The sequence below is a fragment of the Callithrix jacchus genome, chromosome X (genome assembly GCF_049354715.1).
Source record: "Callithrix jacchus isolate 240 chromosome X, calJac240_pri, whole genome shotgun sequence".
Classification (NCBI taxonomy): domain Eukaryota; kingdom Metazoa; phylum Chordata; class Mammalia; order Primates; family Cebidae; genus Callithrix; species Callithrix jacchus.
In genome coordinates, this window is record NC_133524.1 from 82,850,618 (window position 1) to 82,877,155 (window position 26,538).

The 26,538-nt window shown below is 36.1% G+C and overlaps 1 protein-coding gene across 2 annotated transcripts in view; it reads right to left on the reverse strand.

Annotated features, from left to right (window-relative positions):
• Positions 1-26,538, reverse strand: part of POF1B (POF1B actin binding protein) — an 89,527-nt gene that overhangs the window by 43,303 nt on the left and 19,686 nt on the right. For both annotated transcript variants that reach the window (XM_002763050.6, XM_078362989.1), the window contains exons 4-6: positions 23,586-23,666; positions 15,474-15,575; positions 10,845-11,027 (exon numbers count right to left, since the gene is read on the reverse strand). In XM_002763050.6, coding sequence (XP_002763096.3) covers positions 10,845-11,027; positions 15,474-15,575; positions 23,586-23,666 — 366 coding nt within the window. The remainder of the gene's footprint in view (positions 1-10,844; positions 11,028-15,473; positions 15,576-23,585; positions 23,667-26,538) is intronic.

Genomic DNA, 26,538 nt, shown 5'->3' on the forward strand with positions numbered 1-26,538 from the left:
TATCTCAAGGTAGTTTTGATTTGCATTTCTCTGATGACCAGTGATGATGAGCATTTTTTCATATGTTTGTTGGCCTCATGTATGTCTTCTTTTGTAAAGTGTCTGTTCATATCCTTTGCCCATTTTTGAATGGGCTTGTTTGTTTTTTTCTTGTAAATCTGTTTGAGTTCTTTGTAGATCCTAGATATCAGCCCTTTGTCAGATGGGTAAACTGCAAAAATTTTTTCCCATTCTGTTGGTTGCCGATTCACTCTAGTGACTGTTTCTTTTGCCATGCAGAAGCTGTGGAGTTTTATTAGGTCCCATTTCTCTATTTTGGCTTTTGTTGCCAATGCTTTTGGTGTTTTGGTCATGAAGTCCTTGCCTACTCCTATGTCCTGAATGGTTTTGCCTAGATTTTCTTCAAGGGTTTTATGGTGTTGGGTCTTATGTTTAAGTCTTTAATCCATCTGGAGTTAATTTTAGTGTAAGGTGTCAGGAAGGGGTCCAGTTTCTGCTTCCTGCACATGGCTAGCCAATTTTCCCAACACCATTTATTAAACAGGGAATCCTTTCTCCATTGCTTTTGTCAGGTTTATCAAAGATTGTATGGTTGTAGATATGTTGTATTGCCTCTGGTGCCTCTGTTCTGTTCCATTGGTCGATATCTTTGTTTTGGTACCAGTACCATGCTGTTTTGATTACTGTAGCCTTGTAGTATATTTTGAAGTCCGGTAGTGTGATGCCTCCCGCTGTTTTCTTTTTGATTAGAATTGACTTGGCTATGTGGGCTCTCTTTTGGTTTTATATGAAGTTCAAGGTGATTTTTTCCAGTTCTGGGAAGAAAGTCAATGGTAGCTTCTTGGGGATAGCATTGGGTCTGTAAATTACTTTGGGCAGTATGGCCATTTTCATGATATTGATTCTTCCTAACCATGAATATGGAATTTTCTCCATCTTTTGTGTCCTCTCTGATTTCGTTGAGCAGTGGTTTGTAGTTCTCCTTGAAGAGGTCCCTTATGTTCCTTGTAAGTTGTATTCCTAGGTATTTTATTCTCTTTGTAGCAGTTGTGAATGGCAGTTGGTTCTTGATTTGGCCTTCTTTAAGTCTGTTGTTGGTGTAGAGGAATGCTTGTGATTTTTGCACATTGATTTTATATCCTGAGACTTTGCTGAAGTTGCTTATCATTTTCAGGAGTTTTTGGGCTGAGACAATGGGGTCTTCTAGATATACTATCATTTCGTCTGCAAATAGAGACAGTTTGGCTTCCTCCTTTCCTATTTGAATACCCTTTGTTTCTATTTCTTGCCTGATTGCTCTGGTTAGAACATCCAGTACTATATTGAATAGGAGTGGTGAGAGAGGGCATCCTTATCTAGTGCCAGATTTCAAAGGGAATGCATCCAGTTTTTGCCCATTCAGTATGATATTGGCTGTTGGTTTGTCATAAATAGCTTTTATTATTTTGAGATACGTTTCATCAATACCGAGTTTATTGAGGGTTTTTAGCATGAAGGGCTATTGATATTTGTCAAAGGCCTTGTCTGCATCGATTGAGATAATCATGTGGTTTTTGTTTTTGGTTCTGTTTATGTGGTGAATTACATTCATAGACTTGCATATGTTGAACCAGCCTTGCATCCCCAGGAAGAATCCTACTTGATCATGGTGGATAAGCTTTATGATATGCTATTGCAATCGGCTTGCCAGTGTATTATTGATGATATTTGCGTCTATGTTCATCATGGATATTGGCGTGAAGTTTTCTTTTCTTGTTGGATCTCTGGCGGGTTTTGGTATCAGGATGATGTTGGTCTCATAAAATGATTTGGGAAGGATTCCCTCTTTTTGGATTATTTGGAATAGTTTCTGAAGGAATGGTAACAGTTTCTCTTTGTGTGTCTGGTAGAATTCAGCTGTGAACTCATTTAGACCTGGGCTTTTTTTGTGTGGTAGGCTCTTAATTGCTGCCTCAACTTCAGACTTTCCTATTGGTCTATTCATAGTTTCGACTTCCTCCTGATTTAGGCTTGGGAGGACACAAGTGTCAAGGAATTTATCAATTTCTTCCAGGTTTACTAGCTTATGTGCCTAGAGTTGTTTGTAATATTCTCTGAAGACGGTTTGAATTTCTGTGGAATTTGTAGTGATTTCCCCTTTATCATTTTTTATTGCATCTATTTGGTTATTCTCTCTTTTCTTTTTTATCAGTCTGGCTAGTCATCTGTCTATCTTGCAGATCTTTTCAAAAAACCAGCTCTTGGATTTATTGATTTTTTGTAGGGTTTTTCGTGTCTCTATCTCCGTTGCTTCTGCTCTGATCCTAGTTATTTCTTGTCTTCTGCTAGGTTTTGAGTTTTTTTATCTTGTTCCTCCAGCTCTGTCAATTTTGATGTTAGGGTGTCAATTTTGGATCTCTCCACTCTTCTCATGTGGGCACTTATTGCTATATATTTTCCTCTAGAGACTGCTTTTAATGTGTCCCAGAGATTCTGGTATGTTGTGTCTTCGTTCTCGTTGGTTTCAAAGAACTTCTTTATTTCTGCCTTCATTTCATTCTTTATCCAGTCAACATTCAAGAGCCAGTTGTTCAGTTTTCATGAAGCTGTGCGGTACTGAGTTCGTTTCTGAATTCTGAGTTCTAGCTTGACTGCACTATGGTCTGAGAGACTGTTATGATTGCAGTTGTTTTGCATTTGCTGAGGAGTGCTTTACTTCCAATTATGTGGTCAATTTTACAGTAGGTGTGATGTGGTGCTGAGAAGAATGCATATTCTGTGGATTTGGGGTGGTGAGTTCTGTAAATGTCTCTCAGGTTTGCTTGCTCCAGGTCTGAGTTCAAGCCCTGGATATCCTTGTTGATTTTCTGTCTGGTTGATCTGTCTAATATTGACAGTGGAGTGTTAAAGTCTCACACTATTATTGTGTGGGAGTCTAAGTCTCTTTGTAAGTCATCAAGAACTTGGCTTATATATCTGGGTGCTCCTATATTAGGTCCATATATATTTAGAATCATTAGCTCTTCTTGTTGTATCAATCCTTTTACCATTATGTAATGGCCTTCTTTGTCTCTTTTGATCTTTGTTGCTTTAAAGTCTATTTTATTGGAGATGAGAATTGCACCTCCTGCTTTTTTTTTTGCTCTTCATTTGCTTGGTAATCTTTCTCCATCCCTTTATTTTGAGCCTTTGTGTATCCTTGCATGTGTGATGGGTTTCCTGGATACAGCACACTGATGGGTTTTGGCTTTTTATCCAAATTACCAGTCTGTGTCTTTGGATTGGTGCATTTAGTCCATTTACCTTTAGAGGTAATATTGTTATGTGTGAATTTGATCCTGCCATTTTGATGCTAGCTGGCTGTTTTGCCCCTTACTTGATGCAGATTCTTCATTTTGTTGATGCACTTTAGCATTTGGTATGTATTTTGAATGGCTGGTACTGGTTGTTCCTTTCTATGTGTAGTGCCTCTTTCAGGAGCTCTTGTAACACAGGCCTGGTGATGACAAAATCTCTGAGTACTTGCTTGTTTGCAAAGGATTTTATTTTTCCTTAACTTATGAAGGTCAGTTTGGCTGGATATGTAATTCTGGGTTGAAAGTTCTTTTCTTTAAGGATGTTAAATATTGGCCTCCAGTCTCTTCTGGCTTGTAGGGTTTCTGCCAAGAGATCTGCTGTGAGTCTGATGGGCTTCCCTTTGTGGGTGACCCGACCTTTCTCTCTGGCTGCCCTTAGTATTTTCTCCTTCATTTCAACCCTGGTGAATCTGATGGTTATGTGCCTTGGGGTTGCTCTTCTTGCGGAATATCTTTGTGGTGTTCTCTGTATTTCCTGGACTTGAATATTGGCCTGCCATGCTTGGTTGGGGAATTTTCCTGATAATATCCAGAAGAGTATTTTCCAGCTTGGATTCATTGTCTTCGTCACATTCAGGTACACCAATCAAACGTAGATTAGGCCTCCTCACATAGTCCCACATTTCTTGGAGACTTTGTTTATTCCTTTTGCGCTTTTTCCTCTAATCTTGGCTTCTCATTTTGTTTCATTGAGTTGATCTTCGGCTTCTGATATCCTTTCTTTTGCTTGGTCAATTCGGCTGTTGAAACTTGTGCATGCTTCGCGAAGTTCTCTTGTTGTGTTTTTCAGCTTCCTCAATTCACTGATATTTCTCTCTAAGTTGTCCATTCTTGTTATCATTTCCTGAAATCTTTTTTCAAGGTTTTTAGTTTCTTGCATTGAGTTAGAACATGTTCTTTTAGCTCATGGAAGTTTCTCATTACCCACCTTCTGAAGTCTGATTCTGTCATTTCATCACATTCATTCTCCGTCCAGCTTTGTTTCCTTACTGGTGAGGAGTTGTGGTCCCTTGGAGGAGGCGAGGTGTTCTGGTTTCGGGTGTTTTCCTCCTTTTTGCTCTGATTTCTTCCCATTGTTGTGGATTTATCCACCTGTCGTCTGAGTAGTTGCTGATTTTCTGATTGGGTGTCTGAGTGGACGTCCAGATTGTTGATGATGAAGTATTTCTGTTTCTTAGTTTTCCTTCTAACAGTTTGGCCCCTTTGCTGTAGGACTGCTGAGGTCCACTCCAGGCCCTGCTTTTCTGGGGTACACCTGTAGCAGCTGCAGAACTGTGAGGGTTGCTACCAGTTTCTTCTTCTGCTATCTTTTTCCCTGAATGATGCCCGCCAAATATCAGTCTGATCAGTTTTTTGTGAGGTGACTCTTTGGATATACAGGGGTCAGGGAGCTGCTTGAGGAGACCGTCTATACTTTATGCTTGAGGAGACAGTCTGTACTTTATAGGAGCTCAAGTGCTGAATTGTTCATTCAGGGCTGCTAGGCAGGTACGTTTCAGTCTGCTGCAGCAGAACTCATAAAGTCCCGTTTTTTCCTCAGGTGCTCTGTCCTGGGGAGTTAGAGCTTTATTTATGAGTATCCGTTGCACTGTCCTGCCCAACAAAGAGGCAGTCTAATTACTGCCTGCCTGTAGTGGCTATGCTGAGCTGCTGTGGGCTCTGCCCTCTTGCCGTGGTCTTTGCCCTGTTGCCGTGGGCTCCACCCTGCTGCTGTGTGTAATTACCTGTAGTCCTGTTTATATGGGTATTGTTAGAGCTGCCGTGGTGATGGTGGCCTGTCTCTGTAGTGGCGAACTCTCTCTGTTATGGCAGGTTACCTCAGCAATGGCAGGCTGCATCAGCAGTGGCAGAGTACCTCTGTAGGGGTCGAGTGCCTCGGTAATGGCGGACGCCCCTCCCCCACCAAGCTACACCATCCTGGGTTCAGCTGTGCTTGCCATGAAACTCTCAACTCCGAGCATTTCCAATTGGCATTTTGTTTGTTTTTGTGGGGGTGGGACCCACGGAGCCTGATCACCTGGCTCCCTGCCTCAGAGCCTTTTTTTTTTTTTGAGTTGAACGGTTGACTCCCTCCCAGGTGTTCCAGTTGCCTGCTGAAAGGGTGCCAGGATCTGTGTGATTTCCCATGCAACAACATTGCTGTCCAGGGATCTCCTGGCCTGGCTTTCTGTTTAAGTCCCATTTAATCAGATGAATGTGCTAATCTGCCTTCTGAAATCTCCAATTGCTGGTTGAACAGGGCAACCCAACCAGTGTATTTTGTACGTAGTGCCGCTGCACTGCAGCCCCAGCCCAAACAGCTGCGCTGGGCCAAACAGCCGCACCGGTCCAAACAGCCACGCTGGCAGCCCATGGGGCTCCTACACCTGGGAATCTCCAGGTCTGTGGGCAATAAAGATTCGTCTGGAAATGTGGTGTCCACTCACCCTTTCACTGGGAGCTGCTATCCTGAGTTGGTCCTACAGCGCCATCTTGTCCCCTCACCTCCAAAAACATTTTTATGATTTTTTTTAACCTTTCCAGTAAAGTTTACTAAAAAAAATAGGCCCATGCTTGTGTTCAGGTGTCTTTTTGCAAGGATACCACACTACAGTATTTGCAGAATTCTTCCTAGTACATGGTCCTCCAACCTTTCTGAGCACTTGCCAGAAACTTTGAAGTTAAGTAGAACATCTGGGCGCATCATGTGCTTGCTTCCTAGTCCTGAATACTGATTTAGCGAAAATAAATGTAGATTTGACTATATTGGGATGATGGAAGGGATGGAAACAATTGGATGAGAGATTAATAGAGTTAAACCTTTGTGTGTCAGAATTATCAACAGATAGTAGATAACACTGATAAATCAAGACATATCAGCATAAGTATATGCATGATATAAGTTTATGCATACCAAAAATATATGCATATCATTTAGCTTTATATATAACTATTTTGCTAAATGGAAGTAAATATCAAAAGACAAAGCTAACAATTGAAAATGGTGTTCTCTGGGGATCAGCTCTGGGCAGTGAAGAGGATTGGGACAGGGAACTTTTTAGTACTATTTGGCCTTTTAAAGTATGTACATTTATTACTTTAATTAAAGAAAGATAATCTGTAAAACAGCAAATAAGTAACAATTTGTTGAAAATAAAGTTGAGTTTGCCATAAAACAATAGCTCTGAAAGGTTCCATAGTAAGAAGTTGCAGAGGTTGCAGAAGACAGATAAGGTATTGTTGGGAAAAGATTAGCCCCGATTGGATACTAATTAACTTTGTGGAAGCTATAGCAGGGGATAGAAGTTTACATAAAAGGCACTTATTTTCAATAATGGGGTTGAAGAAGGCAATACACATGGAGAGAAACTTGAGCCACCTGTTAAAGAGTGAGGGGATAGACAGAACTTCTCAGTTTATTGAACTGAATAGTCCTGAAATTCTATCATTGGTGAATGACATGTTAAATAAACATTATAGAGAGCTTCCCAGAGACCTGCCAGAAAAACCACCTGACACTAAGATCTGAATTTTTTAGTCAATTCATTAAAGGCATCACATCACAAATTGGAGGATTTTTCATGGGCAATAGCACTATCCAGATGATCAGGACTGTTTCCTTTACATCTTCCCATGACATCCAAAGACTTCCCCGAATTCTAAAGCCACGTGGAAGAGAGTTGCATACACACCATATACATTTATTTGAATATTTCTTATAAACACCGCCTATATGATGACTTGTAAAATGAGTTTAGCTGAGCTTTTCCCTGTCACCAACAGGGGTAAAATTATCTGTTCCTTGCTAATGACAGGAAAATGATCACAGCATGTTATCCTTAATTTCTTCAGAGAAGGATATGTGACTGATAATATTTTGAATTTGAAATCAAAAGTGTGATATTACTTGGGAGGACCACGGAAAATTTACACAAATTATTTTATAAAAATATTGTAAAGAAAGGTTTTTAAATATCTGATTTAGAAAAATGTTTCTAACGCCTTTCACTTTGGGGAAAGTATGTTAAAGGCGATCTAGTTTCATCTAAAAATAGTCTTTACAATGAAGCTAAATTCTTATGTTGGTGATTTGAAACATTTGCCACCCAGAGTTGGGGGAAGAAGATCAATCATCAAACATTTATTTCAGCATCTACTATGTACTTGGCACTAAGCTAGGTGCTTTACATATTTTATCTCATTTAGTCCTCTTGTAAGATATACTGTACATTAAAGTATGATTCTTCCCCTTTTGGAGAAACTGAGGCTCAGTCCAGCTAAGTCTATTGCTGAAGGTCATACAGCTCAGCAGAATCAGGTTTTATAAATTCAGATACTTAAATTGAATGCCTGTGTTCTTTCTTTTTTACCATGTTCCTTCCAAATCACAATTTAACTCTAAACACAAACTGTGAAAATGGGTTCTACTGTATTTTAAAGAGCCTAACCTATGTCTGCTTATCACTCTTTAAAGATACTCTTCTACCCACATATCACTACAGGGGGCATGTAAACACCAAAGACCCTAGGTGGGAGAACTCTCCCTCTGCCCTCCTTTGTGCATTGGATCTGCACAACTAGGTTACCCTGTCATCATTCTGAATAGGAATGGACCCAATCCAATGTAATCTATACAAGTGAAATTACTAAATCTAAGCTTCCAATAGACTAGTGCTTCCAAGGGCACTATTCTATTTTCAGCAGCACTTCAACATTATCCTTATAAAATATTGAAAAAGCAGGGGGGTGGGGAGCTAAAGGAAGAAGAGCATTAGGAGAAATACCTATGTAGATAATGGGTTGATGGGTGCAGCAAACCACCATGGTACGTGTATATCTATGTAACAAACCTGCACGTTCTGCACATGTACCCCAGAGCTTAAAGTATAATAATAGAAAAGAGATTATCTAAAATGGGAAAAAGCAGAATTTAATAAAATTAAAACAAAGAAAAAAGCATCCTCTACACTTTAAAAAAACTACAAAGAAATTTCAAACTACAGTACGAATAATACAAAATAAAGTGATATATTAGTTACCTAACTCTGTCCCTTTACTGGGTAAACAATATATAGTATAGTCAAATGTATTATTAGATGTACTAAGCTGGGAAAAGAATATATAACATTACTGTTGCCACTAGACGAAAGTCTTAATCTTGTGATACTGTTCCTATCTCTGATAATTATCCCTCCTACCGTTTACATTGTAATTATTTTACTTTGTTTTACACCTAGACTACTGAAATAGCCTCTAATAATCTTCCCTTTGCAAATTTTTCTCCGTGGATTATTTCAAGTTGTAGAATTTGTAGTTTACAAAAAATTTCCAGCACATATTTTTATTTAGTATTTTATGGATGAGAATGTTGCTGAGAGATTTTGTATTACTGAAAACACATAGCTTGAGGGGAACAGAGTTAGGACAAGATCTCAGGTCTCCATATCCTGAAACAAGTCTACTTTCTATCACCAACACCTTCCCTGTGGCATACTCTTCTTAACCAAGTGCTTTGTTTATGTTTATGCTATTGCTCAAGGACTCTCCACATAAGTGACCCAAATTCAAGGAGGAATTATCAATGGGCTCCGGAGTCAGCCTACATATGTATCAATCCTGGCTCTACCACATGCTAGCTGTGTAAGCCTTTGCAAATAATTTAAACTCTTTGAAACTTGGTTTCCTTATCTGAGCAGTAAGGACAACAATACCACCTTCCTAATCTGATTGTTGTAAGAAGAAAATTAATCAATATGCTAGCCATACCTGTTAGTCTTTTCCTACTCAGTAACCTTCACTCATTCTCCATTGCCTACTAAAGAAAGCCCAGAGTTTTAAACTTAACACTTAAGAATCTCATGACCTGGCCTTAATGTATCATATTAACACTATACTCTAACACCTCTTATCACGTCTTTCATGCCACACAAATCAAACTCCTAAATTTTCCTGAAACCCAAATGTACTTTCCCAAATAAACTCCATATAACTTTGTTTATGTGATTCCTTCTTCCTAGGATATTATTTCCATGCAATATCACAATACCTTATGTGGAAATTCTGCCCATTTTTCAAAGCCCAGGTTAATTACTTCCTGCTCAATACAGCTTTTCTTGATCTCTCAGCCAAAATTAATTTCTTCTCTCTTCTGTACCCAAGGCATGTTGTATTTTACTCTTTTATGACAGAAAGCACTTTGCTCTGTATTATGCTTTTATATGTGCTTGCCATTTTCCCCTATTAGAGGAAACTAAGGCAATACAACGTTAAGAATTAGGTTGAACTGTATAAAATTGTTGATATTATACCAGTTTCAACCTACAAAAATGACAATTTCAAGTGATACAATCTAATAAAATGGCTCTTTTATGGTTATTACTAATTCACTTAAGGTAAATATTCAACACCTTCTGGATTGTATTCTATGAGTATTCTAGAGGCTAATGTTTCTATGCAGCTATACAGAAGAAAGGCAATTTTAGGCTTTTTTAGAAAATTAGCAAATTAAAAAATTTTAAAGATGAAGATCTCACTATGTTTCCCAGGCTGGTCTTGAACTACTGGTTTCAAGTGATCCTCCAGCCTTGGCCTACCAAAGCTCTGGGAATACAGATGTGAACCACCAAACCTGGCTATAGGCTTTTCTTCCATTGAAGAGACATGGATTTTAAATCTTTCATAGTTCTTTTTGACTAATGTGGCCAAAATGTATATTTTGACATTTCAGTTCTTAGAAACAATCTCATGCATATTTAATATAAAATAATCAAATTCTTATTTGGGCTGGCTCCTTCTTTATGTTTTCTTATTTTCTCTCGTCATTTAGTAAGAGTTGCCTATGAAAGCAGTCAATTGGAGATCTATAAAAATACAAATGATAGTTGATTCTCCATTGTTCCAGTTATTATAAAATATAAAAGAAAATCTTTTTTCCTTTAACACTTGTATAGTAGATGTTTACAAGATTCCAAAGTCTTCATAACATAAATTAATTACCAAGGATTGTATTACAAGAGATTTCCCCTTAGTAACTAAGTTCTAGTTCCATTTTGTCAATGCCATACATAATAAAATCTACATATTTTGACTTGATTCTCAATTCAAATAATATATTCTCAAAGAAGACATACAGGAAGTAAATACCAGCTGGTGAAATGTGATCATTACAATCATCTTAGACAATATCACTTCCAATTTGTTATTCATTTAAATACCACACCTCATGAAAATATGTAACACTGCACAACTGTTGGGTACATTTTAGAACTGAAGATCAGCTACAAATTAGGTATTCATTAACCAGTTCATTACTAACCTTATAGATTTAATGTCTTAATGGACCTAAATTGTTTTGTCTTCTGAGAGAAAATGGAAAGATTTATTCTAAAAATGCTCTGACAGAGCACAAATACCAATAGTATAACTTGTCAGTATTTTAATGAAAATTTAATGGGAGAACCTGCACAGTGGTATGAGAAGAGTTCAAGCACGTTATTTCAGTTTGATAAGGAATCAGCTGATTGATCTTACCTGCTCATGAATCTGGCTTGATCCACTATGGCACAGTTTATTTCCAACATGTGTAGAAATTGAATCGTTTCCTGTGATGGTTTGAGTTTGCTGGCTAGAATCAGGTTGTTGCCAGTGTGAAGAGTGGATGACTTGGGGCTGTTGGACAATGTGATGATGGCACTGAACCTGAGGAGGGCATTCCTAAGACACATAAACATGCCAAAAACAGCCACTGAGGATAAACATTACTGATTAAGATAAACAACTGAAACCATTTTGTTAAATTTAGTTTTTTCTTTCACTATAATTAAAACCCTAGGATTTATAGTTTTAGCTAGTGATATTCTTTCCATTTTTTTTACTGGGGAAATTTTGTATTAAATTCTACTTGTATTTGATCAGGTTGCTGTGACCATTCAAATACTTATATAGATTGCCCAAGGCATTGCATGTTCTGATTAAATTAACATTCCAGCTATACTTAACACTAAAACCATAATGAATATTAATTGATATTACTTTGATGATTCAGTAGGTACTTCAGAACCTAATTACATAAAATACTATAATACTGAAGATATAGATAAATTTAAAATTAAAAAATAATAGAATATAGTGATTTTCAATGTCAGGAAGCATAATAGAGTCACAGTGGATGGGGAGCAAAGTTCTTATCCTTATGAAACTTAAGTATAAATTTCTTAAAATGTTAAATAAATAAAAGCAGTGACTGAAACTTCAGATCAAGAAAACATGGATGCTAAGTCTGATTTTATCACTAATCCTGATCTTGAGAAACTGAATATGCAACCACTATGAGCCTCCATTTCCCCATCTGTAAAAGTGAATATGGTACATACTCCTTTGGGGTGCTATGAGGAGTAAATCAACTAATGTCTATAGGCTGCTTACTACAAAGTAGGTGAGTAACAAACATTATTATTATGATTGCATCATAAGCATTATCATAGTCATCACCAACTTTATCATCATCTACCCTACTAATTTTGCAGATGGAAAAAAAAAATCTGAAGTCTAGAAAAGTAAGATAATTTGCTTATAGTGACACAGCTAATTAATGACAAACTTGGGACTGGAACTCATGACTTCCAGCTTAAACTTCTGTTAGAATATTAGGCTGAATTTGCACTGATGTCAAGATTTTCTAGAATTTGTTGTTTTTAAACTAAATCTTTGTTATCTGCTTATTTGTCATGACTTTTTTTTCTGTTAAGTATAGAGCACAGACTAGGAAAAGCTACCTGGTTATTTTATTTTGGGGGATTTCAGGCATACTTGAATTTGCTTTATTATCTTGTGATTATTCTACTTTGATAAGAGACATCTGGAAGCCTGTTTTAAAAAGAAACATACTCTATTTTGAATCATAATGCTACATGTATGCACATAACATTAATTTTGAAAGTATAAATGCAATGCATTATACTTTCAATATCCTATTGACTATGGAAACTTGACCTATATTAATACAGTAAAACACTTCAGATTTTAAATTTTTTTATATGAAACAATTTTCAAGCTGTATTAAATATAAAAAAAACAAAATGCAAAAGACTGAAATGGTATACCTTTTCTGCTGTAACATTTTTTAAAGTGACATATACATTTACAAACACATATAACTGCTTTGCTATGCATAGACCAAAATGTTTTAAGAGTAACTGCTTCTGGGAAGAGAACCTGGGGACAAAAGTGTCTGGATAAGGAGGTTTATTTGTCACTGTATACCTTTTTATACTCTTTTTATGCCTTTCAATGTTTTTTATACTTAATATTTTTCATATATAAAAATTACCATTTCATGTATACAAAAATATTTTGAAAGAATGAAATATATATAAACAAGCACATTTTACAAATAGAAGATGCCTTGGTAGATATAGGCATAATGAAGGTTGCAGAATAAGTCCAGGGTATCATTTTCTCTAGACTCTTATCAAATATGACACACTTTGTACATATACTATTACTAAAATTTCTACGGTTTAGGAATTTTGGGGGGGTGAATATATGTTACATTATTATTGTCTTTTATGTTACAAAATACCTTCATATACTGGAATGAGGTAACATTGCATTAATAGTCTGAAATGACTACCACTCATTGGGGAACTTGTAGGCTATTGAAATATAATCTCTCCTGAAGGAATAAAACAAAACAAAATAGAGTGTTCCTCGAAAAGCAAATTAGGGAACACTTGGAAAGCACACATCACTAGAGGTCAATAAAGAAAACAAAACCTATTTCTTAATAATCTTCCTTTGTTGATGTATCAATTGTCTCTTGAATAGAACACTTACATTCCCATCATCTGGGGTGCCTTGCAGTCTACCTGAGCCCGTTTGGCCTATGAACCATTTATTGATATCACTGAGGTCTTAGCAGGTTTTCAGTTTTCAATTCTTACACCTGACTACTAAAGTTCTTTTTCTAAAGCAAAATGTTCACATATTCATCATATTTTTTAAAAATATAATAAGCTGAATTTTAAAGTACAAAAGATCAAACATTTCTGATTTGTCATAGATTATTTTTCCTTTTTGATAGAGTAAAAAGAATTATGATGAGTATAAATTATATTAATTTTTTAGCTATCTTGCACCTGGCCCCACTTTACCACCCTTCCACTACGAAGATCTCTTTTTTCTTGAACAGTTCTCAACTCCTAATAGCTTGTCCTATTTGATTTGATCACATGTGACAGTAAATAGGTTCATCCAGACTCTGGCTTTACCCAAATTGTCCTAGTTTATCTCCATCACTGAGGAAACTACTAGAACAAAGCAACTGTAGTTTGCTCTATCTGCATGGTTCCTTTTACATTGGGCAGACTTCACGGAGGTTCCCAAACTCCCAAACTGTTTAAGTAATTGAGAAGAAAAGTGGGTATAAACAAGTAAATATTCAAATTAACAGTAAATAGCAGCAGTATTCTCTTAAAGGAGCTATTCTTTAGTTGTTTCAGCTGCATAGCAACAGTGTACAAGATATTCAGTCTTTTACTCTACAGTCCACGAATTAGAAACACTGTTCTCCTTAAAACAGGAAGCTAGAAGCAGCATGAAATGATTTGCCTCTAAAATTCCTTACTATTTAAAATGTGTCAAACTTATTTTTTGTAGCCCTGTTGGATAAAAGACAGATGTTATAATTTGATTTGTTATAAAGGAAAATGCCCCTTGAAGAATAGGCACATTTCATGAATTTTTTTCTACTTGGTATCATAATGTCCAGAAACATTATGCTGCTCCTTTGTAAGATATGCATTCAATACATACCATAGCAAACCCTTCAGACTATATCCAACTTTCCAAGCAAACCAAAATATTAAAGATTTGCATGTTTATGACTTTGAAAGTTTGTTTTATTTTAACTGGACACAAATAAGTAATAATGTGTTAGTTCCTATGAATGTGGTAACAAACATCCACAGGTGCTCATAAAAATAAAATAAAAAGGAAAAGCTAGAATTTTTTTGTCAGTTTGATTTGCATATGAGAAAAAAGATTTTGTTATCGCAACTGATTTGATAGTGTTTCACTGCCTATGATAGGTTGAATTGTATCCTCCCACACCCAAGTCCTAGCCCAGTAACTCAGAATGTGATCTTATTTAGAGACAGAGTCTTTATAGAGATAATTAAGTTATTAGGATAGCCCTAATACAGTATGACTGGTGTCTTTATAAAAATGCAAATTTGGACACAGAAACAAACCTGGAAAGAGGGAAGATGATGTGAAGACACACAGGAAAGTTTCCATATGAAGTCGAAGTATTTGAGTGATACATCTACAAGCCAAGGAATGTGTGAGGCTACCAAAAGCAAGGCGACAGGAATGGAAGAGTTCCTTCTCTAGCAGCTTCAGAGAGAAGATGGCCCTGCCAACACAGTGATTTCAGACTTTTGGCCTCCAAAACTCTGAGACAATAAATTTCTGTTGTTTGAAACCATATAGCTTGTGGTACTTTGTTGCAGCAGCCCTAACTAACTAATATACTGCTCTAGTTCAAGAATATCCAACAGACACGTCCTGGACGTTGGGCTACACATGCTTGTACACACTGAGAAGAGCAATATGAAACCTTTGTCGGTCATAGTAACAACTCCACATGAAGGACTTAGTGCTGTAGATGCCATGGAATTACCGTGACCTTGCTGCAGTTTTATGATTGGTCTGTTGATTTGAGCTTAACCGAATTTTTAAAATGTACTTGAAGCTTTAGTTTTCTAGATATTTTACAGTATGTTGTATTTCACATATCTGTTTGTAGGTATTGTTCATTTAAAAGAATTAGAACAAATTTTAAGGTTTTAAATTATGATTTTGTTGGACCAGTTAAAAAGAAAACATACAGGGCACTGAGATATCTATATTAAGTTCAGATTCTGCCATTAATTTTCTATGTGACTTCACATATCTGTTATTAATTTTCTATGTGACTTCACATATCACATATTATGAAACTATTAAGGATAGCATAAAGGGCTGTAGATATCATAGCATATTATAAGTCATTGTGGTCTTGCCCAGCATTTCACAGTTGAATGTCCCTTGATCTCTATTAAAATATTCACAATTCAAAATTATACACCATAATACAGTTTTAAAACAAATATTACTTACCTGATCAGTATTCAGCTTCTCCACTTTTCTTATTGTTTTTTCATAAATAATGTTGTTTCCTGAGAAAAAATGGCCTCCTCTTAAGAATTGAGACAGTGGTTCCTAAAATGACAGTAAATTATATGTTTTGTTTTGAAAGGTATCTTTTCAGAGTAACCTTAAATTAGGCAAATATCCAGTGTCTAATAGGCTCCAAGGTAGCAGCCAACCTTAGGAAGAGAGTGGAATGACATCCCAATAATGTTGATAGATGCACGGAAATAATAATAAAGGTAGTTTCCTCTATGAAAAAGAACAATCTGGATTTCTCCTATTACGTTTTACTAGGCCTAATAAAGTCTTTTGTGGAGATTGTTGGGGAGTGGGAAAGATAATTTTCTTTCTGTTCCTGAGGCAAGATATGAGTTTCCTTTGAGGTAAGCAAGCCTGAGGTCAATCTCATTTAAATTGAGTTCACTGGAAGATTTCTTTTAATGCAAAAATATTGTTGGAGAAATGCAAAATAAACATATTTCAGCACGACTAAGCCATAAAGTAGGTAGAACTATATTAAAGAGTTTTTTCCTGCAACTCAATTTGGGTGCCCTTGAAATGTATAATTCTTAATTGTGATTATAATCAAGGCTAAGACTCTCAGAACAACATATGTTTTGAATATTCAGAAGAGAGTAGAGGCTTTAAGAGCCACTTTATCTCCATGTATTCAACTAAGATTAGCTGAGTGCCTAGAAGATGTCAGCCAGTGAAATATAGACTGGTGGGCCGGGCGCGGTGGCTCAAGCCTGTAATCCCAGCACTTTGGGAGGCCGAGGTGGGTGAATCACGAGGTCAAGAGATCAAGACCATCCTGGTCAATATGGTGAAACCCCGTCTCTACTAAAAATACAAAAAATTAGCTGGGCACAGTGGCACGTGCCTGTAATCCCAGCTACTCAGGAGGCTGAGGCGGGAGAATTGCCTGAACCCAGGAGGTGGAGGTTGCGGTGAGCCGAGATCGTGCCATTGCACTCCAGCCTGGGCAACAAGAGCAAAACTCCATCTCAAAAAAAAAAAAAGAAAGAAAGAAATATAATATAAACTGGTGACATGTCCAAAATCTGAAACTGGGGAAGAGCTCATAAGAATCAGACCAGGAGTCTAAAATAAATGTCATCATGTGCACCATGTTCTTTTCCCTTCCTTTGGTTTTCATTTGAAGTCTACTTGTGTAGGGAGTGCTGGGGTCGTTTTGTTTCTTGTTTTTCTACAAAACAAAACTTGCATTAATTTATTTTTTGATATGGGGGGATACTATAGAAGACCATATAGGCAAGACTGTTACTAGTTAATGTATTTAAGAACATTTCAAAATCAACAAAATATACTAGGATTTTTGTAGTCTGCTATTGTAAATAGTCATAGAGCAACTGGACTAAAACACTGATTGTTGAAAAGGCAAGATGCTCTTGAATCAAAAGTTATATACATATTGAATTCAAGTTTGAGCAAAAGGTGTTTTAACCAAATGTTCCTTGGGTGTTTTAGTAAAACAAATATTTAAGTGACAAAATCTGACTAGGTGATGAAGTATTAAATCTAAAGCTTTATATATTTAGAAAGATTTCCCCAGAAGCTATTTTGTTGTTGTTTGTTTTTGTAAAAGAGCCTCTTTTTTAGTTATGTGCAATCATGGAACACATGCTTAAGTGCTTGCTATGCAGTGTACTTTGCTACATGCTATGAGGCATAAAAATATGAGTCAGACTTATATTATTACCAGGAGCATTTAATATTGATCAAGATTCATCAATCTATGGCAGATAGTCTGTTTTTATTGTGTCCTCAAGCTAAAAATAGAAGTTAGATTTTAATGGACTATAAATGAACAACAAAGGCCAACTCCTTATGTGGCCAGCAAAACCAAAAATATTTGTTAGTTGTTTCTTTACAGAAAAATTATGCCAATCCCTGATTTAGATAATATATGAACACAAACATATACACAAGGTAGAAAGTGACAAGAGTGACAAGTGCCCTTACGTGTACAGAGAAAGAACATAAGGGATGGAGTTCAGAGGGACAAAACTGAGTTCTATCTGGCAGTGTTCTGGTAAGGTACCTGGATTAGGTGGCATTTGAAAGAAGATTAAGGCGGTCTTTGGATATGAGAAAATGGAAAAAAATGGTATTCCAAGCGGAGGAAACAATACCATTAAAGTCATCAAGTTTGGAAAAGTGTAAGTTATATGTGTGGGACATACTTAGTAGATAGTACTTGGTTCTCCAAGCAATGAGAAGTCTTTACATGCTTTTAAACAGGGGTATGAGGTGAAGTTTACTTCAAGAAGATTAATTAAAGGAAGAGTACAGATGAGGATACTGGTATGATTATCCCAATAATACAAGACAGTACTGTTCAAGACTGACTCTGAGATCTTGAACCTGAGGAGTCTACTACGTGCTACCAAAAAAGAAAATGCTGAGACACATTTTAAGTGCTCCTAATAAGAATCTAGGTCTGATTATGTTTTTATTCCCCAGAATGTTTAGCAAAGTACATAGTGCATAGTAATTCCTTTAACATGTGTCAAATGATTGCAAATAACTCCCAAAAAGATGCTTTTACTAAAAACCATCTGGGTAGACACTCAGATATAGATGATCAACACACAGGTGAAAACACAGGTCTGGAACTAAGTGGGGAGTGCAAGGCTGTGGATCTATTATATACATATCAATACCACCTGCTCACTAGTGCTAGATAAAACCAGGCAATTGCTGAATAAGCAAATGAAGATCAAAGACAGAACTAGACTTGTCTCAAGAGGTCTCAGAAGGGAAAATATTGTAAATTAAGAAAAGAGCAATTTTCAAGAAGCCGTAGGAAGTCAAAGGTATAAATGTTTCAGAGTGGTAAACTGATGAGAATTATAAAGTGGATTGAATTTGGATGACTACAAATCCATTGGGTTTGACCACTAAAATCAGTGAAAGAAAGTATAATGGGAAAAAATTATGGAATCATAAAACCTGTATTTCAGTTATTCTTCTTTCTCCTATGAGCTGTGGAAAATTATGTAGGCCATTAACCTTATTGGAGGCTCAGTTTTCTTAGCATAGGGAGAATAATGCATAATATTAAGTAAAATCATGTGTTTTAAAGTACCCTTAATCTATAATTTTAATTCACAAATGATATTCACTTTTAATAATATAGTAATATAATATTTAAAATCCATACTGTATTTTAAATAATTTTGATAATTTCCTCATAACTTCTCTAGAATATCAAGTATAAAAATACACACAAGTAGGCTTACTGAGGGCAGGGACTTTGACTATCTTGAGTACCACATAGTGAATGAACAGAAGATTGAGGGAGAAGGTATGATAAGAATCTTTATCTTAGGAATGTAACCATTCTCTAAGAGAGGGAAAACAAATTCAGCAAAAGCATGAATTTTTTTCTGTGAAATAAGGTTCACTATAAATGATGAATAGTCATTTTTAAAAAATAAAATGTCTAGGCACTAACAGTGCTGATTCTCTCTTGAATATATTTTGGTTACATGATGTGAGATGACTTACTGAAAAAAGAAAAAACCCTCCAAATTTAGGGGACTAGTATTTTCCCCAAATCTGTAAGAGAGTGAATAAAGAATGAATATAAATAATTCTATGAAAATAAGTCAACAAAATAAATTTAATGGGAACTTTTAGATTTCTCAACAAATGAGCTGCTAGACAGTTCTACTATTTTGGCACCTTCTTTTTCTCAACCTGTTCATTTGAAATGGTGCCAGATCCACCCTAAAAATTAATAGGTGTTTTCAAAGTGGTGGATCTTATAATTTTAATTGTACCAGTTAGAACCTCTGGCAGTAATTCTCACATCTCACAAAGTATATAATACCCAACATACCTTACTGTTCCCAGGCCCCAAAATCTTGGTGGAGAAACTTTTGTTTTAAAAGAAGACTTGTTGATTTGGCTCATTATAGTTTGAAGACATTCAACTTCAAGTAGGCCCTTCGACCTTTGTGGTTATATTTGTAGTCATCAAATTCTTTATAATGTTGCTTACAAATATTTTCATTTTCTTCAACTCCTGTGCTTATACTCCCTCACTCTCCCCCTATTTACAGAGAAAACCAAAATAATCTATCCAATGAGATATCTCTCTATTTTCCTTCACATGTCAAAAATCTCCCTTTTCTGCTCTCTCCATCTGCTTAAGAAAAAAAAATGCATTCTCTCTCTCTCTCTGTTTTTTCCTGAAGTAATTTCTTGGTCTGTACCTGGAATCCCATTCCTTCTTAGCGCTTCCAGAATATTATCCAATTTGTCTCCTTTCTCTGTTGCATCTTTAGCCTCCCTTATTACTGCTTTTTTCTAACTACAAGTTTCCCAGGTGCACAAGATTCTTGGTATTCCTTTAGCGACCATCCCATTCCTTTGACCAATACACTTCCAGAAGAGTAATCTTCACTCATATTTTCAATTCCTCTGGATTTGCTCACCTGTTAACTTACTGCATCTGAATTTTGCCTCCACAAGTATACCAAAACTGCTCTATCAGTGTCACTATCAGTTCCTTAATGGACAAACTCTATTCTCAAACCTCATCTTCTTAGGTCTTTTGGTCATTTAAGATGGTTCATCACCCTGTTTTTGCATTTGCATCAGTTGCGGTGTGTTCACATCTCTCTCTGGTAACCCCTCTTCGTGTGAAAGTGGCTCCTTCCTTCTGTCCACTTCAAGTAGCCCCTTCCTTCTGTCCACTTCAAGTAGCCATTTCTCAAGGTTCTGACCTCAACATTCTCAATTACCTCTTCGTTATCTCACTGATTCCTGTAGCTTCAATGATACCTTTAAGAGGAATGATTCCCACATCTCTATGTCAAATGTGACTTTCCTCTGAGTCGTTTTTTAACTGCCTGTTAGGTATCTTTCTGTTTCCATGCAACTAAAATGCTACTGGTTCAAATAAACCTCAAAAGTTCAACCTTTTTAAGTCTACTTCTCCTCCCACTCACTTTTCAATCATTTTAAGTGGGTCACCTTACTCTCAGTGTCTCAAGCTAAAAAGCTTAGGGTCATATTTGATTTTTCTCCACCTCCAGTAAGTCATCGAATCTCGTTAAAGCTACCCACTAAAATAGCTGTCAGAAAAGATAGAGAGTGATGAATTTTCATCAGAAGACCTGAGCAAGCTATTACACTTACTCACACTTTCATTTCCTTAGTAGTAAAACAATGCTAATATAAGGTTAATTATATTAATACCTTAAATAGCACAATAAATCCTTCCCTGATTTCCCTCAAACAAATGTGTTAACTCCAACATCTGAACTCCAATAAGAATTTATCTGTAGTCCTTTCATGGCATCTATCCTACATCTCACCATGTGTTCTACATAGCTATTTGTGGACCTGTCTTATTTCTTTCCCTGAGAAGAATTATATGCTCCTTTAGTTTAGGAAACATGTCTCATTTCTCTGTTTCTGTTGAGAGATTGCATAGTGTCTTCCCCATAGCAGGAGATACACAACTGGAAAATTAATGAAATTGATTAGTATCAATTGGATTATATCACTAATGGAACAAATGTATTTCCTTCATTTCTGGATCTAATTTTAAACAGAATGCATAAATTCTTAGATTAAATGATCACAAATGAAGAATAAGAAAGATCAGGAACAACAAAAAATTTAAAGGCTTAACAGAGATAGAAAAAAATCATAATGAAAGAAGTGGATTGAAGTCAGTTTTACAGGAAAAAGAAATAAAGATTAGACAAGCTGGGAGGTGAAAGAGGATGAAATTGCTATTTAGAAGGCTCAACTTATTATAAATATTGTAATTAAACTAGAATCTTCTCCTGAGGGGATTTTAAAGAGCAAACAAAAAAAGAATCTGCTTAGATAAATAAAATGATAGGTATAGCTAAACAGGAATTTCAAGGTGCTTTGTAAAACAAGTTCGATTATGTTTTGATTATAAACCATCATGAAATTTGAAATCTGTTTCATTCCTCAATAATGCAAGTAGCTAAATGATTTTAGATGAGCATTTTCTTCAACCCTCTGCTGGGAATTTGTCCTGAGAGAAAACTTAATATGGCTGTGTTCAACTACAAGTTGAACAAGTTTGTAGTTGAACACAGCCATATTGATGAGCTTTTACAGGAGTAGGCTCAGTTTTTCCAATATGTTAGGTGCTTGCATATATATTTCTTATTTCTCTGTTCTTGTACCTACATGTGGGTAAGGGGGTGCACAGGTGAGTATTACATCCTAACTGACATCCATCATCAATGTCCTTCATTTACAAATGTTTCACTCCCGGCTCTGCATTGTTCAATTTCAGTTCTAATTTTGCTGCTTTGTAATTGAATGGTTTTACACTAGCTAAGAACTTAAGTTGAAGAAGGTTGGGACCTTGTTTTGTTTACTGCTTTATCCTCCAGTTCTTAGTGCAATTTCTGGCACGTAGTAGCCCATCAATAAATATTTATTGAGTAAATGACTGAATTTCTCTGTGCTTCTGTTTTTTCCCCTTTTTAGGATTAAACAGGATGTAATATTGAAATTGCCTAGCATGGAGTATGTACCCAAAAGTCATTAATTCTTCATTTTCTCTGTTAGCTAAAGATTATGGATTCATCCAAAGTCACGTTAAGTATTGCTGGCAAAGTGGATTGGAACCCAAGTGACTGGACATTTAAAGTCTCTCTGGATATATCCTAGGCAAGTACAGCAATTCTCACATTATGAAAAAAATGGGTTATCTAGAACCAACTCTGAAAGCAAGGATTATCAAGTGCAATATGCATCCAAGTATGCATATCCCTCAGATTATGTGTAAAATGAAAGAAGAAGAGAGAGGGAAAGTAACAAGAGGAATGTGTGTAAAGTGACTGGCCAAGTAACAGAAAGAGATACACTCTCGTCTCCCAGGCCCTTCAAATCTTCACCCTTCCTTCCTTCCCCTCCCTACCTCCACCCTGTTCAGATTTGTTGTTTAAATATTTGATTCTGCAAAAGGAGGAATAGGCAACTGATTTAGCTATAATAACATGCCCTTTCAATATTTACATGGATATATGAAAACTCAAGCAAATGTCCAAAACAATCACTCCTCAACTCAGAACCTCATAGGTTCATACTGACACACATGCACAACTAGCAGCCTCCCTAGCTAAAGAGCCACAAGATGATGATTTTTAATAAATAAATAAATAAATAAAGAAGAAAGGGAATAGATACTCATAGAAGCCTAGTACATCTTCCCCACTCACCTAGAATAGTAGCAAGCAGAACTCTAATCTAACCCTTTCCTTTCCACAGCTGAAGCAGTTGGTTTTATCTTATAAGGGAAGGGCAGGATGGTTTCCCATTATGGAAGAAAAATACAGAGCAAAGCAAAGAACTGTTCTAGTCCTATCTGGATCATACTGTTGCCAGTTAATGAAACCGATGTTCTTACAATTTCATAGAGCCTCCTGTTGGAGCTAAAGAAGTATGTGTGCGTGAATGTGAATGCATGTGTTGAGGAAGGATTATTACAGCAGAATCTTAGTTTGTGAAATGTAAGGATATATATCTCAGTAAAAAGATATTTTATTCTAAACAATTCACTGCTGGGAAAAAAAGTTCACACACCAGAGGCAATAAAGGCATAGGGACACTTTTTAACTTTTGACTTTCATTTTCATCTTCCTAGTCCATATCTCCATGGCAAATGTGAATAGCCTAAAGACTCTAACCCCTGGTATAGCAGTTGGCAGAGCTTTTATGTGAAGGCTGTAAAAGAACTTTGTCCCTTTTTTGTTTGTTCAAAGTCCATAAAAGTCTTTTGTAGCATAAGTGTGGGGCTATCCAAGAGGAAAACCTTTACAACCCAACATTTCCAAGCTGCTTGGAAGTATTGCATCTCTGAGTCAGAATATAGAGACTCATGGTTGTCTGGCATTAAAGGCGGCATTTGTTGATACTAATAATCAGAAATTTAGTTTGTAACTGTAAGAAAGTCCAAAAATCTGATCTTGAGGATCTGGTAACTGGTTAAGCCTTTTTGTTTAAGCAATTAACTTCTAAAGAATTATATGTTGGGAAAAGTTTGTGCCTTACCTGTTCAGGATTTTGTATTACATATTTCCTAATAGTGGTCTGTGGATATGTAGTAACTTTCACCATTGGAGAATGAAGTTCCTGTGAAGAAAGGACAAAGGCTGGATACAATCATAGTTATTTATTGACCTTGGAGCTATCAATACTAATAGGGAACAATTTACAGGGTGAAATTTTGTTATTTGCATGAATGATGATGTATGATTTGATGATTTCGTTAATTTAAGTTTCAGAAACATTGAAAAAAGCATGTGTTCTATCCAACATTTTGATGGGTGCTTGTATTATACTCATTTCATGGTATTTAATTCACATTTTAAACTATATTTGACAAGCATTTTTAAATGCTTGTTTCATTCTAAATGATTACAAGAAAATAATAGCTCAATAGTGATGAATTAAATCTCTGATTTTGAAAAGATGTCTTATGTTTAAAAAAATGAAAAGAGACACAAAGAGAAAAACGTATATGTGTGTGTACTTAAACCTTTAGATCTTCAGTGTGTTGGAAAGAGAGGGCCATAGATATCATTGTAAACTTTTGATGGGAAAAGAGCTTTTTGGGGAATTTCATGTAGACTTATTTATTATTTTTAACTTTTTTTGTAGGTTAATTTAACTTTTATTATAGGAGAACATATGCAGGTTTGTTAATGAGGCAAATTCATGTCACAGGGGTTTGTTGTACAGATTATTTCATCACCCAGGTACTAAGCCTAGTACCCAGTAGTTATTTTTACTCCTCCCACCATCCATCCTCAAGTGTGAGCCAGTGTGTATTGTTTCCCCTTTTATGTCTGTGATTTCTCATCATTTAGCTCTCACTTGCAAGTGAGAACATGTCGTATTTGGGTTTCTGTTCCTATGTAAGTTTGCTAAGTATAATGACATTCAGCTCCATCCATGTGCCCACAAAATACATGATCTTGTTCTATTTTATGGCTGCATAGTATTCCATGGTATATATGTCCCACATTTTCTTTATTCAATCTCTCATTCCTTGGCATAATGAGTTCCTATCTTTGCCTTTGTGAACAGTGCTGCCATGAACACTCATATACATGTGTCTTTATGGTAAAATGATTTATATTCAGTAGGGTATATACTCAGGAATGGCATTGCTGGGTAAAAGGGTTGTTCTATTTTGGGCCCATTGAGGAATTGCCACATTGCTTTCCACAATGGTTAAACTATTTACACTCCAACCAACACTGTATCCTTTTCTCCACAGCCTCACCAGCATGTTTGGTTTTATTATTTTCTGACTTTTTAATAATAGTCATTCTGACTGTTATGAGATAGAATCTCATTGTGGTTTTCACTTGCATTTCTCTAATGATCAGTGATATTGAGCTTCTTTGCATATGCTTGTTGGTTACATGTATGGCTTCTTTTGAGAAGTGTCTGTTCATGTCCTTTGCCCAATTTTTAATGGGGTTGCTTTTCTCTTGTACATTTGTTCAAGTTCCTTATAGATGCTGGATATTAGACTTTTGTCACATGTGTAGTTGGCAAATATTTTATTCCATTCTGTAGGTTGTTGGTTCACTCTGTTGATAGTTTCCTTTGATGTGCAGAAGCTGTTTAGTTAAATTAGATCCTACTTGTCAATTTTGCTTTTGTCGGGATTGTTTTTGGCATCTTGTTTCTATATCCAGAATTGTATTGCCTAGGTTGTCTTCCAGGCTTTTTAGAGTTTGGGGTTTTACTTTGAAGACTGTAATCAATCTTGAGTTGATTTCTGTATATGGTATAAGGAAGTTTAAATCTTCTGCATATGGCTAGTAGTTATCCCAGCACCATTTATTGAATAGGGATTCCTTTCCCCATTGCTGGTTTTTGACAGCTTGGTCGAAGATCTGATAGTTGCAGGTGTTCAGCCTTATATCTGCACTCTCTATTCTGTTCCATTGGTCTATGTGTCTGTTCTTATACCAGTACCATGCTGTTTTGGTTACTGTAGCCCTGTAGTAGTTTCAAGTTGGGTAGCTTTGCCTCCAGATGTCTCCAGCTTTGTTCTTTTTGCTTAGGATTGCCTTGGCTATTTGGGCTCTTTTTTTGTTTCCATATGAATTGCAAAATAGTTTTGTTTACAGTTCTGTGAAGAATGTCCTTGGTATTTTAATAAGAATACCATTGATTCTATAAATTGCTTTGGACAGTATGGCCATTTTAACAATATTGATTCTTCCTATCCATGAGCATGAAATGTTTTTCCATATGTTTGTGTCATCTTTGACTTCTTTGAGTAGTGTTTTGTAATTCTCATTGTAGAGATATTTCACCTCACTAATTAGCTGTATTCCTAGATATTTCGTGTGTATGTCAATTGTGAAAGGGGTTGCATTCCTGATTTTGCTCTCAGCATGATTGCTGTCCATGTATACGAATGTTAGTGATTTTAGCACATCGATTTTGTATCCTGAAACTTGGCTGAAGTTGTTGATCAGCTTAAGATACTTTTTGGCCAAGACTATGGGGGTTTCTAGACATAGAATTATGTCGACTGCAAACAGGGATAGTTTGACTTCCTCTCTTTCCATTTTAATGTTCTTTATATCTTTCTCTTACCTGTTTGCTCTAACCAGGACTTCCAATACTATGTTGAATAGGAGTGGGGAGAGAGGACATCCTTGTCCTGTGCCAGTTTTCAAGGAAAATACTTCCAGCTTTTTCCCATTCGCTATCATGTTGCTGTAGTTTTGTCATATATGGCTCTCATTATTTTAAGGTATGTTCTTTCAATACCTAGTTTATTGAGATTTTTTAACATGAAGCAATGTTAAATTTTTTAAAAAGCCTTTCTGCATTTATTGAGATAATCATGTGGTTTTGTCTTTAGTTCTGTTTATACGATGCATTGCATTTATTGATTTGTGAATGTTGAACCAGTGTAGTATCCCAGAAGTGAAACCTACCTGAAGGTGGTGAATTAGCTTCTTAATGTGCTGCT